The 13,950-nt window shown below is 43.3% G+C and overlaps 1 protein-coding gene across 1 annotated transcript; it reads right to left on the bottom strand.

The window, feature by feature from the left end:
• Window positions 1-1,826: 1,826 nt before the first annotated feature.
• Window positions 1,827-3,026, bottom strand: LOC306940269 (ubiquitin-conjugating enzyme E2 Q2-like; the record flags this gene model as incomplete). Its single annotated transcript, XM_079525291.1, has 1 exon — window positions 1,827-3,026. The coding sequence occupies one exon, from the start codon at window positions 3,024-3,026 to the stop codon at window positions 1,827-1,829; it is 1,200 nt and encodes a 399-aa protein (XP_079381417.1).
• Between the last annotated feature and the right edge of the window lie 10,924 nt (window positions 3,027-13,950).

The raw sequence follows: 13,950 nt of genomic DNA, 5'->3' as shown, positions 1-13,950 counted from the left end.
TTAATGATTTTTTTCATAATTTTACAGTTCTAGGAAACAGAATGGGGGGACTTTTTATTATTTCCACACAACAGCTCTAAGGTATATTAATGACATAGTAAAATGTTGAAAATGGGTGGTTTTCCCCTTTAAGTACAAAACGTGAGTACTTTTCCAACCACTGAGAAATATATAGTCACACTTGAATTGATCTTCCCATTGGACTGTCTGACTCGTGTGGATGCTGTAAAAAGAACAGCAAAGTATTGCCTCATCAATGCAGTAGCAGTTTCATCAGCATATACAATACTTTTAAGAAGTAGAAAAGAGGTGGGATGTTAAGAGATGTTCGACTATTCAGGTATGGAAAATGTCACCCTGGGCGCAAATAACAAGTAATAGTACTGCCATTTTTGTGTCAGCACTATTAGACTTGTTAAAATGAAACGCTCTCCATCGACATGGTGTGCGTGCGTGCGTGCGTGCGTGCGTGCGTGCGTGCGTGCGTGCGTGCGTGCACGCTAGCTACTTATGTATGTACATTGCACTTGCACATCCACAGTACACGGAAGAATGCATGCTCATACAATAGGTCTGCTTAGGTATGCAGAGTGGTATCTGTGTTTAAGCTAGTGATTTAGTGCATGTGTCTATGTTACAGTGTGTGTAATATACAGTACTATATTTACTGTATGTGGCATTAGCATTTTCATTATGATGTTAACCTCAGGGCCAGAATGAAAAAGAAGTTAGCCTGGGATAGCTCATCAATATTTTAGGGCTGATGCACTCATACACTGAGGTTGGAGACAGCACTGTACTCAATGCATCAGCAACCCCAGCACTGTAGAAATATCACATGCTGGGAGGCTTTATCTAGAATTGTATCAATGAATCTAGTGAATCTGAATCTATGAATCTGGTTGCTCATATTTCCCTATTAAAAAAAACAAAAAAAACACACCTCAACATTTGAGATTGCTAATGCAGTACCATCGCATCGCGTCACATTCGTGTATGTCATTCGCAGGTGACTTTGTCAGACTCAGCACGAATTTGCGTCCTTGCATTGACTTTACACGTAATTGTGCGGCACACTGGTTCTATTGACACTGCAATTCCGCGGGCGTAAATACAAATAACAAGTTTGAAGGCGATTGGTTGAGTGGTTCTCATACGATGAGGACGGTGTCATGACCGAGTAGTGCTGCACAATTAATCGAAAAATGATTGCGATCTAGATTTAGACACCTATGCAAACTCATTTATAAAGGATCCAATCATTTTCTGGATTTCTGGCTTCATGTGGCCAGTCGATGACATCATAGTCACTTGACATGAGTATAGGCCTGCTGGCGGCACGCACCGTACACTTTGGCGGTGATTGGACCAGCGGTTTGTGACATTAAAGACTGCACCAACTCACACAGACCCTGTTCTAAATCATTAAGACCTGAGGCATGCATATTCTAAAAAATATTCTTCTAAATCCTAGCAGTTCTGAAACATGATGTTTCTCTATCAGTAGTTCTCAAACTATTTCATGTCAAGGACCCCAAAAATTTATGTAATTGGCCGCCAACCCCCATCTGAAAATAGTTTGTTCCAGGGACCCCCCCAGAAGCAAAGATATGAGTTAAAAACGTTCGCTGTGAAATAATATATTTAAAAATTTGCAAAAGTTCTCATGATTTTTCAGAAATAGCAGATCTACAAGCTCATGTGCTCATGTGCTCATGCGCCATGAGCTTGTATATCTGCTATTTTTCAACAGCTAAAGTTTAAAATAATGGTTAAAGTGGTTAAAAGCTACGGTGACACAGATACGTTCCAGGTCTTGCATTCCTTCAGGAGAACCTAGTGGTAAAAAGGTAATGATATGGCATGTCAAAGTGCAGGAATGGATATCTACTACCGGCAAAGTTGAACTGCAACGGACCGCCTCCAAACTGCACTCTGGCCTTTCCCTCGACCAACGTGAAAGTGACCTGCATGATAACGGACTCTATGGAATAGGCACTGCTCCAGCCCTCCTTAGTGAGAAGCTCCATGCACAGGGCGTCTCTTTTAATGACGTAATTTCCATAAAGCACAGGCGAAACTACCCGCAACACCGGCGGATCAAAGGGGAAGTTATCTTTAAACGAGACGTTTAGCAGGATGTAATCCTTTCCCTCCTGCTCCTTGAGGACTTGCAGGTCCCGGTGCAAAGGGCTGTCTGGGTCCACCGTCCTCAGCTTGACGTTCCACTCGTAGAGGCTGTCATCGACGAGCTCCACGGAATAGACGCCCGCCTTGTGACTCGGGGACCTGTAGATGTCTCTGAGCTCTTTTATGAGCCGGTCAGAGGCCTGCACCGAACCGGACACGGTGCCGCTCAGGTGATCTCGCCTCCGGTTCATGCGGAGCCGCTCCAGGATCGCGAGGTTCTCCTTTTCGATGCCGTCGTCTTCCGAATTCTTCTCGCCATCCATTGGCTCCTCCTCATCCTCCTCTTTTGAATTGTAGTCGTCCGGGTCAAAGTCCAGGTTCAGATCATCCAGGTCCAGGTCTTCTATGTCTGTAGATCGGTTCTCCTGCTCCTCCTCCCCCTCCTCCTCCCCCTCTTCCTCCTCCTCCCCCTCTTCCTCGGATGTGACCTCATAGGCGGTCGAAGGCCCTCGTTCCTGTCCTCCGGGGCCCACTGCAGGTAGGGGCTCGTCCAACAACTTCACATCGCGGTGCTGGGGAAGGTCGTACAGCTGACAGAGGTCACAGATGAGGTTCTTCAGCTGCTGCACGAGCAGGGTGTTGACACTTTTCACGCCTTCCAAGCGCTCCAAGACTTGCGCCAAGTTTGGGTCATCGGAGTCCACGAACCACACTGGAGGCATGGAGGGGTAGGATTCCGTTATGTTGCAGTGGATGATCAACGGTTTCTCTCTGGTCAGGTTGAACTGGCATCTCAGCTCGTCGGGCTTCCAGTCGATGATCCTGAAGCGTTCGTGGTTCGGATTAAAAATAGACTCCAGGAACTTCAGTTCCGCCTTCAGCCCCGACACAGACATCTTCAGCGCGAGCCGTAAGAAGGGGGGAGATTGTCGAAAAACGGGGTGTGGACTTTGGCGTCAGGGACTGCAGGTCCCCACAAAACACTGTCTAGTAACAAAATGTTTATTGAGCAGAATAGCTAGCCAAATGGCTAGCAAAAGTAGAGAGACTAGTTAGGAAATTAAAGTACCCTTTTTATAAGCACTTCCTTGGTCTAGTTTGGTTGGCTTGTGTTCTCTTTTCTTTATTAATATATTCTACTTCCCTATCAAGTACATTGACTGTACGGCTGACATGTGACTTTTATAAAAGAACCAAATTACGTAACACTGTGTTGTCACTGCTACATCACTGAGGGCAACCTAGAGAAACCTACTCTATGGCTACATTATAGTTTTGAGAAATAAATGAATATTCCATTCAAACTGATGAGCTTTTGAAGCTACATATTGTTGGGAGAAACCACCCAACAACCCAACAATTTCCAACAAGGGCCGTTTAAAATATTCCCCAAATGAACATTGGCTAAATCAACCTAAAGGGACGTCAGTAGGCCCGCACACAGGCTGGTCACCGCGGGCGCCCTGTATGCATTTATAATTTTATTTCACCGACGGCACGGGTGGGCGGCCATGGGCCCCAAATGCCTCTGGGCCCAAACGCAATTGCTAGTTACACCCCTACAACCTACATATTACACACAAAACATATTGTAGTGCAAAAATAGAAACAAAAGTTTCAGTCTGATATGATCTCAAAGCTTAAGCTGAAAAAGAGAAAAATATTAAAACTGAATATAAAACAATTTGGAATTGGAACACAGATTTAACTTTGTTACACGTAAAAAATAAATCTAAAAATACAACGTTACATGAATCCAACTGTACATATTATTGGCAAAGATGTTTGTAAACAAACAAACATATCATTCATACACTGATGATATGCTGTCAAATTAATCTATGAAGCCATCAAAGCTGCAGCATGTTACTTCCCTTGCATAAATCTTGTACTAGTGCTGCACAATTAATCGAAAAAAGATCGCAATCTAGATTCAGACACCTCCAGATCTCATTTCTAGCAAGAATCCTGCAGCACTAGTTGTCTGTCCAATTCATTTTAGTTACTCTTATGTTTTTGCTACAATAGAGAGACTTTAAGACAGGTTTAAGTCAAGCACTTTGATATTGTCTCTTTAAAGGCTTCACCACATTTTGAATGTATAGTAATGTTCAGCAACTACAGACTAAAGTAAAGACAATAAATATTTTCATGGAAAAAAATAGAATCGTGTGAGAATCGTGATCTCGATTCTTGTGGCAAATCGAGGCAAATCGAGATTCACATTTGAGCAAGAATCGTGCAGCATTAGCTTGTACTTTGTTCTACTCATTCTCTCTCTGTCTGTCTATCTCAGGGGTTCTCAACGTTTTTGGCCGGGGACCCCCGGAAATGCTTTGGCAATGTCTCGGGACCCCCGCCCCGCCCCCTCCCGACCCCCAATATAAATTGACTGCTACAATAACCTTAAACCATTTTGGGCGGGAACCCCTTTTGATGTTTTAAGCATTGTTATAATTTAGCTATTGAAAAATAGCAGATCTACAAGCTCATAGCGCTATGAACTTGTAGGTCTGCTATTTTTGAAAAATCGTGAAAATAAAATTAAAAAATATATATTCTTTTTTTATTTTATTTTTAAAATATTTTGGGGACCCCCCAAAATAATTTGGCGACCCCCCGAGGGGTCGCGACCCACGGGTTGAGAACCCCTGGTCTATCTGCCTGTCTGTATCCGTCTCTTTCCCATTCTTTGGGATTCGATTCGTTAAACATTTTGTCTTTTTCTCCCGTTTCCCTCCCCGAAACACAAACACAGCTCTCCTCCCTGTATAGCTAAAGATCTGCACTGTTATCAATTACTCCCCACAGTCTCCTCCTGCACCAAATAACCTCCATGCACACACAGCACATTTCCCTGGCCCAGAGAGAGAGAGAGAGAGAGAGAGAGAGAGAGAGAGCGAGAGAGAGAGAGGGAGGGAGAGGAAGAAGGGTGTGAGACAGGTGAAAGAGGGAAGAGCGACATAGTATACATTAAAATAGAGAAATATTGAGAAAGACAGACCAGCGGGAACGCCACAGGTATGAAGAGATAGAGGGAGAGTTACACAGAGAGAGAGCAAAGAGAGAAAATGAAGAAAGAGAGAGAGTGGAATGCAATGGAGAGAGAGAGAGAGAGAGAGAGAGAGAGAGAGAGAGAGAGATCACTTACATCATTAAATGCTCTCTTGTCTGAGTCATGGAACAGGTTATGATATTAGCTAATATGCCTCATTTATGCTCTGGCGTGCAACAGTGTCGCACGGCGAAAATACTGTAGCAGACCTAGAAGCTGTGATTCAGGCTTTATGCCTTCAGACTTGATAGCGCTGTAAAACACCATGGTAGACGGGGACTGCATTCCCTGGCCTAGTGTGTGTGTGTGTGTGTGTGTGTGTGTGTGTGTGTGTGTCCTCATCTGACCTTGTAGTTCACTTACATACTGTACAGGAAAGAGAACACACAGATATGCACATCATCGACAAATGATTTGTCTGTGTTGAAACCTTTGAGGATGTGTGTGTGAGTGCGTGTGAAAAATGGTAAATGGTGCATTTATATAGCGCCTTTATCCAAGGCGCTTTACATAGATTGTGCATTACATTCACCCATTCACACACACATTCATACACCGATTGCGGCGGAAGCCATGCAAGGTACCAACCAGCACATCGGGAGCAATTTGGGGTTCAGTGTCTTGCCCAAGGACACTTCGACATGTAGACAGGAGGAGCCGGGATTCGAACCGCCGACCCATGGATCATTGGACGACCTGCTCTACCTCCTGGGCCACAGCCGCCCTTGTGTGTAACACCCGGGAATCGAACCCGGGTCTCCCGCATGGAAAGCCAACATTTAACCACTGAGCCAAAGGTAATTGCCTATAAGGATGCTCTGGGCCGCTGTGGGCCACTTTGCGTGCGTGCAAAGGCACTCCATTTTTCAGCGACTTGTCTTCTAAAATGTTTAGTGTCATTAATTAATTAACTAAATGAGTCGGTGTTAGCATAAGAAAAGAGAGTTAGCTCTTTTATTGAGCCCTTCCCTGCATGGCTTTTTAATTCTAAAAGTTCTCATCTGTCCTCAAAAAATCCTTCCAAGCAAGGTTTCCTGGAGCGCATGCATTACTGTCTATTTAAATGATTTGTCTCCTTGCTCTGTTTCCGCCATACACTGTGAAGTCCTCTGTGTTCATTTAACTATATCAATGAGTCAATTTTAACCTCTATACACCAGCCTTTCCGCCTTTTTGTTCAAACAATCTGCAATGAAATAAAGAAATAAACATACCGTCTATAAACTATTGCACAATTTCTTCTTCCCAGCTGATTGTCAGAATCACTGTAATCCCTGCAGTAGAAAAGTGAACAGGAGTTTGTGAGAGAGTCACTACAGGTTCAGAGATGTACTGACATCATATATTAAATATTACACACTGTCAAATGTTGAACAACTCAGCTGCATACTATATACTGTACAGTGCAAACGAAGGACAATTCTAGTATATTCCCAAGACTGAAAATGATTTTTTTGCACATCTGCATTCTGCACTGATCTCATTTAATGACCCCTATGAAATCCTCAGGACTGAAATCCGTCCCCAGGACTGAGAACTTTAAGCCCTGTATACACTATATACACTACTGTATGCATATCACTGTACTTATTGCATAATATGTATTCAAGACTTTAGTTGTTAAGCAGCGTACCATAGATTATGCTTACAACTTTAGAGAGAAGCATGGTGAGTCACCAATACACACTACATATAAGTTCTCAATATGTATAAGTTATAATTCAAATAGTTATAGGCATACAATCAGTTATGTGTGCATGATTTGTTGTAGAACAAAGCTGACTGTACAGTAACTAAAGTCCCTTATGGGGAACTGCAAATAGCTGTGTAACATAACAGTTTTACACAGCTGTGCGTCTGATGTTTGTGCGTATTAGAAAGACAAAATACCTTCACACATAACAATTTAAAATGAGTTACGTAGATGCACTGTGCTTACACTAATTTAGTGTAAGCACAGGGGCTGACCCATCGGGCAAGTACAGGTCATGTTCTACTTGCCCAAAGGGTCATGCCCACTTACCCCGAAAAGTTAATCATCCATTATGAAATGATAGGAAAAATGTACGGTTGTAGAACTAATTATTGTTAAACCAATCGATAACTGCTTAGTGGCGACAGTCACTTTGAAGAACAAAATGAGTTCAACTGCTAGTTGTGAAACTGTAGCATTGCACGCAAACACACACAGAAGAGACATGGGTGGGTGGGGGGGAGAGAGAGAGAGAGAGAGAGAGAGAGAGAGAGATTGCATTGTAACTCACATTCATTAGGGAGAGATTACATCCAGCCAATAATGAATGGAACCTCCCACTGCTGATATGACATGCATTTCATGCTGCAGCAATACTGTATACTCTACTCTATAGGTCTACTGTACACTTATGTAACAACACCTCCCATCTTCTACAACTATCCTTTAACTTGTATACATTACTCCTTCAACGTTTCCTATAGTCACCAGTTGTGGACTGTTCCCTTGAGTATTTCACAAGCGCCACATCATGGCGTGTTGAGCTTGTAGAATACATGTATGACATTTACTTTTAGCTGCTTTCAGTATTATTTTGATGCCAATACTTTTGTACTTTCCCTACCATTAAAGTACGTTTTGAGTGTAGGCCTTTTAATTGTAACAAAGTAATTGTGTCTATTCATACTGTGTGTGGTATTGCTACATTACTTAAAAATCACACCCGTGTGAACTGAGTGGTGTAAGGTCTTATATAGACTGATCAGCTGTGGTCTGACGTAATGTCTGACGTAATGAAATCACACCCGTGTGAACTGGGTGACCATAGCAACCGTGCTAATTTTTTGGTACGAACAGACAGACAGACAGACACGTAAACTAACAAAGCCAGTTGTAGGAGTGGTTTACACCACTCAAAAATATCTTCTACCATTGTCTCTCTCCTCCTGTCTCTGTATATCTCTACTATATCTTCGCCTCCTCTCTATGGTCTGTATCCCTCCCTCTCTATCTCTCCATCCATGCATTTATTACTCTCTCCCGCCATCTCCCTTTATTCTCTCTCTCCCTCCATCCATCTCTTCCATTCTCCCTCTCTCACCGCCCCATTAATCTCTTCCTCACTCTCCCCTTTCTCCAGTGGTGGAAAGTAACTAAGCACATTTACTTTGTCAATTTTGATCATTATCACAAAACATATATTAACAACTTCAACCATAAATACATTTTGGCTTGTAGATCGGCTATTTTCAAAAGACTTTAATACATTTGAAAACTTGAAACGAGACATTCTGCAGAATGTGCACTTTTACTTTAAGTACATTTTTATGACAAAGTACATTTTGAATTCAGGACTTCTGAAGTGCAGCATTGATTTAATACTTTTACTTAAGTAAAACAATTGAGTATTTTTTCCACCACTGCCCCCTCTCTCCCTTATTCCAGCTGTACCATGACTCGGCAGCTCAGCCTCTTTGCAGCAGAGCTGGACGGACAGCCTCCTGGTCTCTCCCACACAGTAAGTCCAGAGGGTGTTGTTAGCTAAACTCAGGGTCCATTTTTACGCTTTGCAGTGCTCTCAATCTGTCTCTCCAACATCTCCTGTTATCTCTTGTGCTCTGTTTATTCACTGTCACGTGCTAGCTATGACAATGGTTTATGGTAGCCGTAGTCAAAAAATACATATACAGTATATAATAATAAACAACAGCACCTGCTGTCTTACATTGAGCAACTGGAGAAGCCTAAAAAAAATTATGAGTTAGTAAGCAATGCGTCACAAAAGACCGTTTCAGATGGGGAGCGACTGACGCAGGCGTTTTCGCCTGGATCAGCGATGCGTCTGCTCGTGAGGGCTGCGGGACGCGTAGCACGAAAGAAAAGCTCACCACAATCCAGGTCTAGTCTAGTTTGCATGCACAAACGAGCACGTGAGTGACAATTTCACAGGACCACGCTCGCTTGTTTTCAACGCCCCTCAACTTCTCTGCCTGTCCAACATAATCACCTCTCATTGAAAATGAATTACCAAGGTGCGTCAGTCGCTCCCCGTCTGAAAAGGCCTTAACACATGGTGGCACAGCAGTATAGCACTGTCGCCTCACAGCAACAATGTTGTGGGTTTGAAGTTGAACCCTGGCATGCATGAGGCATTTGTGTGTGGAATTTGCATGTTGTTCCTGTGTGTAGTTTCCTCTTACGGTGTGTGTGTGTGTGGCAGGAGGCGGGATCAAGGTATCTGTGAGTGGGGTGACAGGGCTGGCTTTGCCAGCTCACAGGCGCACCTGCAGCAGATTGTGTCAATTAAATGAAGGACAGCTGCTGTGTATATAAGGAAGCTAATGGGTTTGTGTTTCTCTGTTGCAGTGAGAGGCTGGGTCCAGACAGAGCCACACAATACTCCACATTCCTGCCTGTTAGAATTGGATGTTTAAATGTCACACGGTGACTGTTTAGTTCATGTTATAGGATTCACATTGAGGACACTGTGACTTGTTACATTTTGTTTTGGCTCCTGTTAATGACGGAGATAGTTTGTTTGATGACCAATTCCCTGGCTTGAGAGGAATAAAGAGCCTACTTGAGAACAACTGGCTGTGTCGTGTCCTTCCGTGCCCTGGGTTGTGACCAGCTTGGTCACAGTGTGCTTTCCTGTTTCCTCCCCCACCAACAGACATGCTATAGGTACATACTCCTGCCATTGACCTTGACCACGGTACTGGCATTACAACTGGAGTTGGTACCTGGGCTCAGCACTCAGAGCCTAGATAAGATGATTCAAATGCAGGGGACGAACTTGAAATTTCCCCAATGGGTAATAAAGTATAACTTCATTCACACATGCATACAAAAAAGAGAAAAAGTTCATCGTTTTGACTTGTTTAGCAGTCTTACCTCATCCTAGGGGAGGAAACAATGTGTCTGTCTGCTTGTGCTGGCTTTGATACTCTGATACCTGAGGGCAACAGTATATGAACAGACTGTTATGGGGGGGTGAGGGTGGGGTCCTTGATCCATTCCTCAGGGACTTCCTGAGGCAGCGCTGGGTGTACCTTTAAAGTGAAAGACAAGAAACAAAATAGACCTCAATCTCAGAACTCAATCTTCTATATCAGGGGTTCTCAACCTTTTTGGCTGGGGAGCCCCGGAAAAAAACAGCTAGAAAATGCATAACTACTGAAACCAGATATAATCGTTATGGAACGTTTATACGTAGGGCCTATGTAAACTCTTAATTTCCATTTTTCAGGTTGAGAATATAGAATCTATATCCTTGTCAGGACATAGGGTCCACACATGAAAGAGACAATGAGCGCGCGCACGCACATGCACGCGCACACACACACACACACACACACACACACACACACACACACACACACACACACACACACACACACACACACACACACACACACACACACACACACACACACACACACACACACACACACACACACACACACACACACACACACACACACACACACACACACACACACACACACACACCTTAATAATATTACAAGAAGTACGTAGAGTAAGCACATACACACACATACTGCATGGCTGCATACTGCAACTGCACACATCTCTCTAGTCTATTAGTACAGGGGTTCTCAACCCGTGGGTCGCGACCCCTCGGGGGGTCGCCAAATTATTTTAAGGGGTCCCCAAATTATTTTCAAAAAGAAAAAGAAAAAGATGAGCTTGTAGATCTGCTATTTTTAAATAGCTAAATTATAACAATGCTTAAAACACCAAAAGGGGTTCCCGCCTAAAATGGTTTAAGGTTATTGTAGCAGTCACTTTATATTGGGGGTCAGGAGGGGGCGGGGCGGGGGTCCCGAGACGTTGCCAAAGCATTTTCGGGGGTCCCCGGCCAAAAACGTTGAGAACCCCTGTATTAGTATACAGTATGCATGCGCCTCAATTTTTGTGCAGTTCCTCCCCCTGGAGAACCCTGCAGCTGAAACAGGCTGTTTGTGCAGTTCCTTCCCCTGGAGAACCCTGTCCTGCAGCTGAAACAGGCTGTTGCAGAAATAGATCTTATTTCCCTCCGGAGGAGATCATCAGCTCTTTTTAAAACAAACTCTGAGAAAGGTCTAATGGCAGCAGTCTAAACAAATCCATATCACAGCTGTAGAGGTGCTTTATTGCAGTCTCAGTAGAAAACAAAGACACATTGGAGGTGTTCCCTTTAATGCAGGGGTTCTCAACCTGTGGGTTGCGACCCCTCGGGGGGGTCGCCAAATTATTTTAGGGGGTCCCCAAATTATTTAAAAAAAATAAAAAATAATAATCTTTTTTCTTTCTTTTTTTTCACGATTTTTCAAAAATAGCAGACCTACAAGCTATGAGCTTGTAGATCTGCTATTTTTCAATAGCTAAATTATAACATAATGCTTAAAACACCAAAAGGGGTTCCCGCCCAAAATGGTTTAAGGTTATTGTAGAACCCCTGCGTTAAAGGACCATACCACCGGTCTGTCATGTCTAACTCACGTTATAGTCTACTTCACATCACTGCACATCATTTTCCAAAGCAGAATTCAATTAAAATAAATCAATGCTATTGAACACCCTTTATGTCTGTGTGTTGCTTAAAAAGAATATTGAATTGAACCAATGAAAAAAAGTGCTTCTGACAAAACCTCTTAACTCCATTGGACCCTCAAACTGTCTGCTAAAGCAGCCAACTCCACCACTCCTCTCAGAGTCATGCAAGTATCTGACAATATTATTTATATATATATATTGTCAGATACTTGCATGACTCTGAGAGGGGTGGTGGAGTTGGCTCCACTCCAATACATTTAAAATGTAAAAATATGACTTTCTTCATTTCCTGAAAAAAATAACATTTTGGAGTTTCTTTTTTTAAATATATTTTTTTATCCCACGATTTTGTAAACCATTTTTGACCCCTATGTCAATTATCTAATGTGATCCTGGGCTCTACACACCCTCCGCCAACCTAGTCCCCATACATGGGGGACATGGGGAGAGCAACGGACTTGAACTCATGCTTCCTTCATGCCTGAGTGTCCAAGTTGCTCCTTTACACCTGACAGCGGGGAGTTTCCCTGGTTGGACGAACCCAGGACCTTTTAGCTGTGAGGCGACAGCACTACCAACTGTGCCACCGGAGTTTCTGCCCGATATCAGAGATATACTGTATGCTAATGGTGTATGTTGTTAGTTGTATGCTGCTTAATCAAAATCAGTGACAGTGTTTACAGTACACCGACTCAGTCAGCTTGTTAGCCCTGGAAGATCTACGTACGAGCTCAAGCTTCATGCACGACATTTGCTTTGAGAAATAGGGCTGCAATCGAACATGTAAATGTATAAAAATGGTGTGGATCTCAGCATCAGGGTGGAAAAAGTGTGTCTCCGATGTGGATCTCGGACTTCATGTGGTCAGTCTGTGACGTCAGTCATGTAAGACATCACAGTCCCCTATGACATCATATCTACAGTATGACGTAGGACTTCAAATTGCACACACATGGTAAATGGTAAATGGTGCATTTATATAGCGCCTTTATCCAAGGCGCTTTACATAGATTGTGCATTACATTCACCCATTCACACACACATTCATACACCGATTGCGGCGGAAGCCATGCAAGGTACCAACCAGCACATCGGGAGCAATTTGGGGTTCAGTGACTTGCCCAAGGACACTTCGACATGTAGACAGGAGGAGCCGGGATTCGAACCGCCAACCCATGGATCATTGGACGACCTGCTCTACCTCCTGAGCCACAGCCGCCCGTCGCCACACACACACACACACACACACACACACACACACACACACACACACACACACACACACACACACACACACACACACACACACACACACACACACACACACACACACACACACACACACACACACACACACACACACACACACACACACACACACACACACACACACACACACACACACACACACCTGAGGACAGTCCCCTGGCATAAGCTATATATATATATTTCCTATATATCCACATGAACCTGAATATATGCAGCATAGACTATTTTCGGCATATACTTGCCATATACTGTATTGGCATAATATGTTCATATATTGAAAATAAAACCATAGCACCACGCACCATTAGCCTTTTCATGTGATGCACCCCTAGCCTAGAGTGTGCTCCTGCACCACAGGGGGTGCATGCGCCACAGTTTGGGAACCCCTGGTAGGGGATGGAACTGTATGTTACTGAGTAGGCCTACTCAATGCTGTGCTGAATACACAGATTCACAATATAACAACTTAAACCATAGCTGACTGGACTTCCCCAGGAGTCTATGCTAACTAGGCCAACTCCTTGTTTCCCTCTACACCAAATCTTCTGATTGTTCTTCCACGTTCACTGAATGTTTGCCTAACACGCCTAGAATAAGGTTTTAGTGGTTAAGTTCTAACTAGGATTTAACATATGCAACATATAGGCTACTAATGTGTGATTTATTTCCCCCCTGCTGTGGGAGTGTTTCTGTGTGAGGTGTCACCATATACAAAGCTAAACACAAGGTCAAAGTGCGTAGGATCTTTCTTTTTGTAGCTCTTTTACAGGACATTCATGTTTAATTCCTACCAATTTGGGAACCCATTTGGTAAAACAGAAAAAGAGATAGTAATAGGCCTACTCAAAGTAGCCTGAAGATCTGTTTGACTGAAATCTGTTCTTTTCAGCATTTTGTCAAGTATAACGCAAGTCTTTTATTTAAAGGTTATAACGAGAATGTCACAGTAGGATATTCAGAAATG

Source organism: Electrona antarctica, assembly GCF_951216825.1.
Source record: "Electrona antarctica genome assembly, chromosome: 16".
NCBI classification, from domain to species: Eukaryota; Metazoa; Chordata; class Actinopteri; order Myctophiformes; family Myctophidae; genus Electrona; species Electrona antarctica.
Note: the sequence above shows the minus strand (reverse complement) of the source record. Positions and strands in the feature narration are given on the sequence as shown.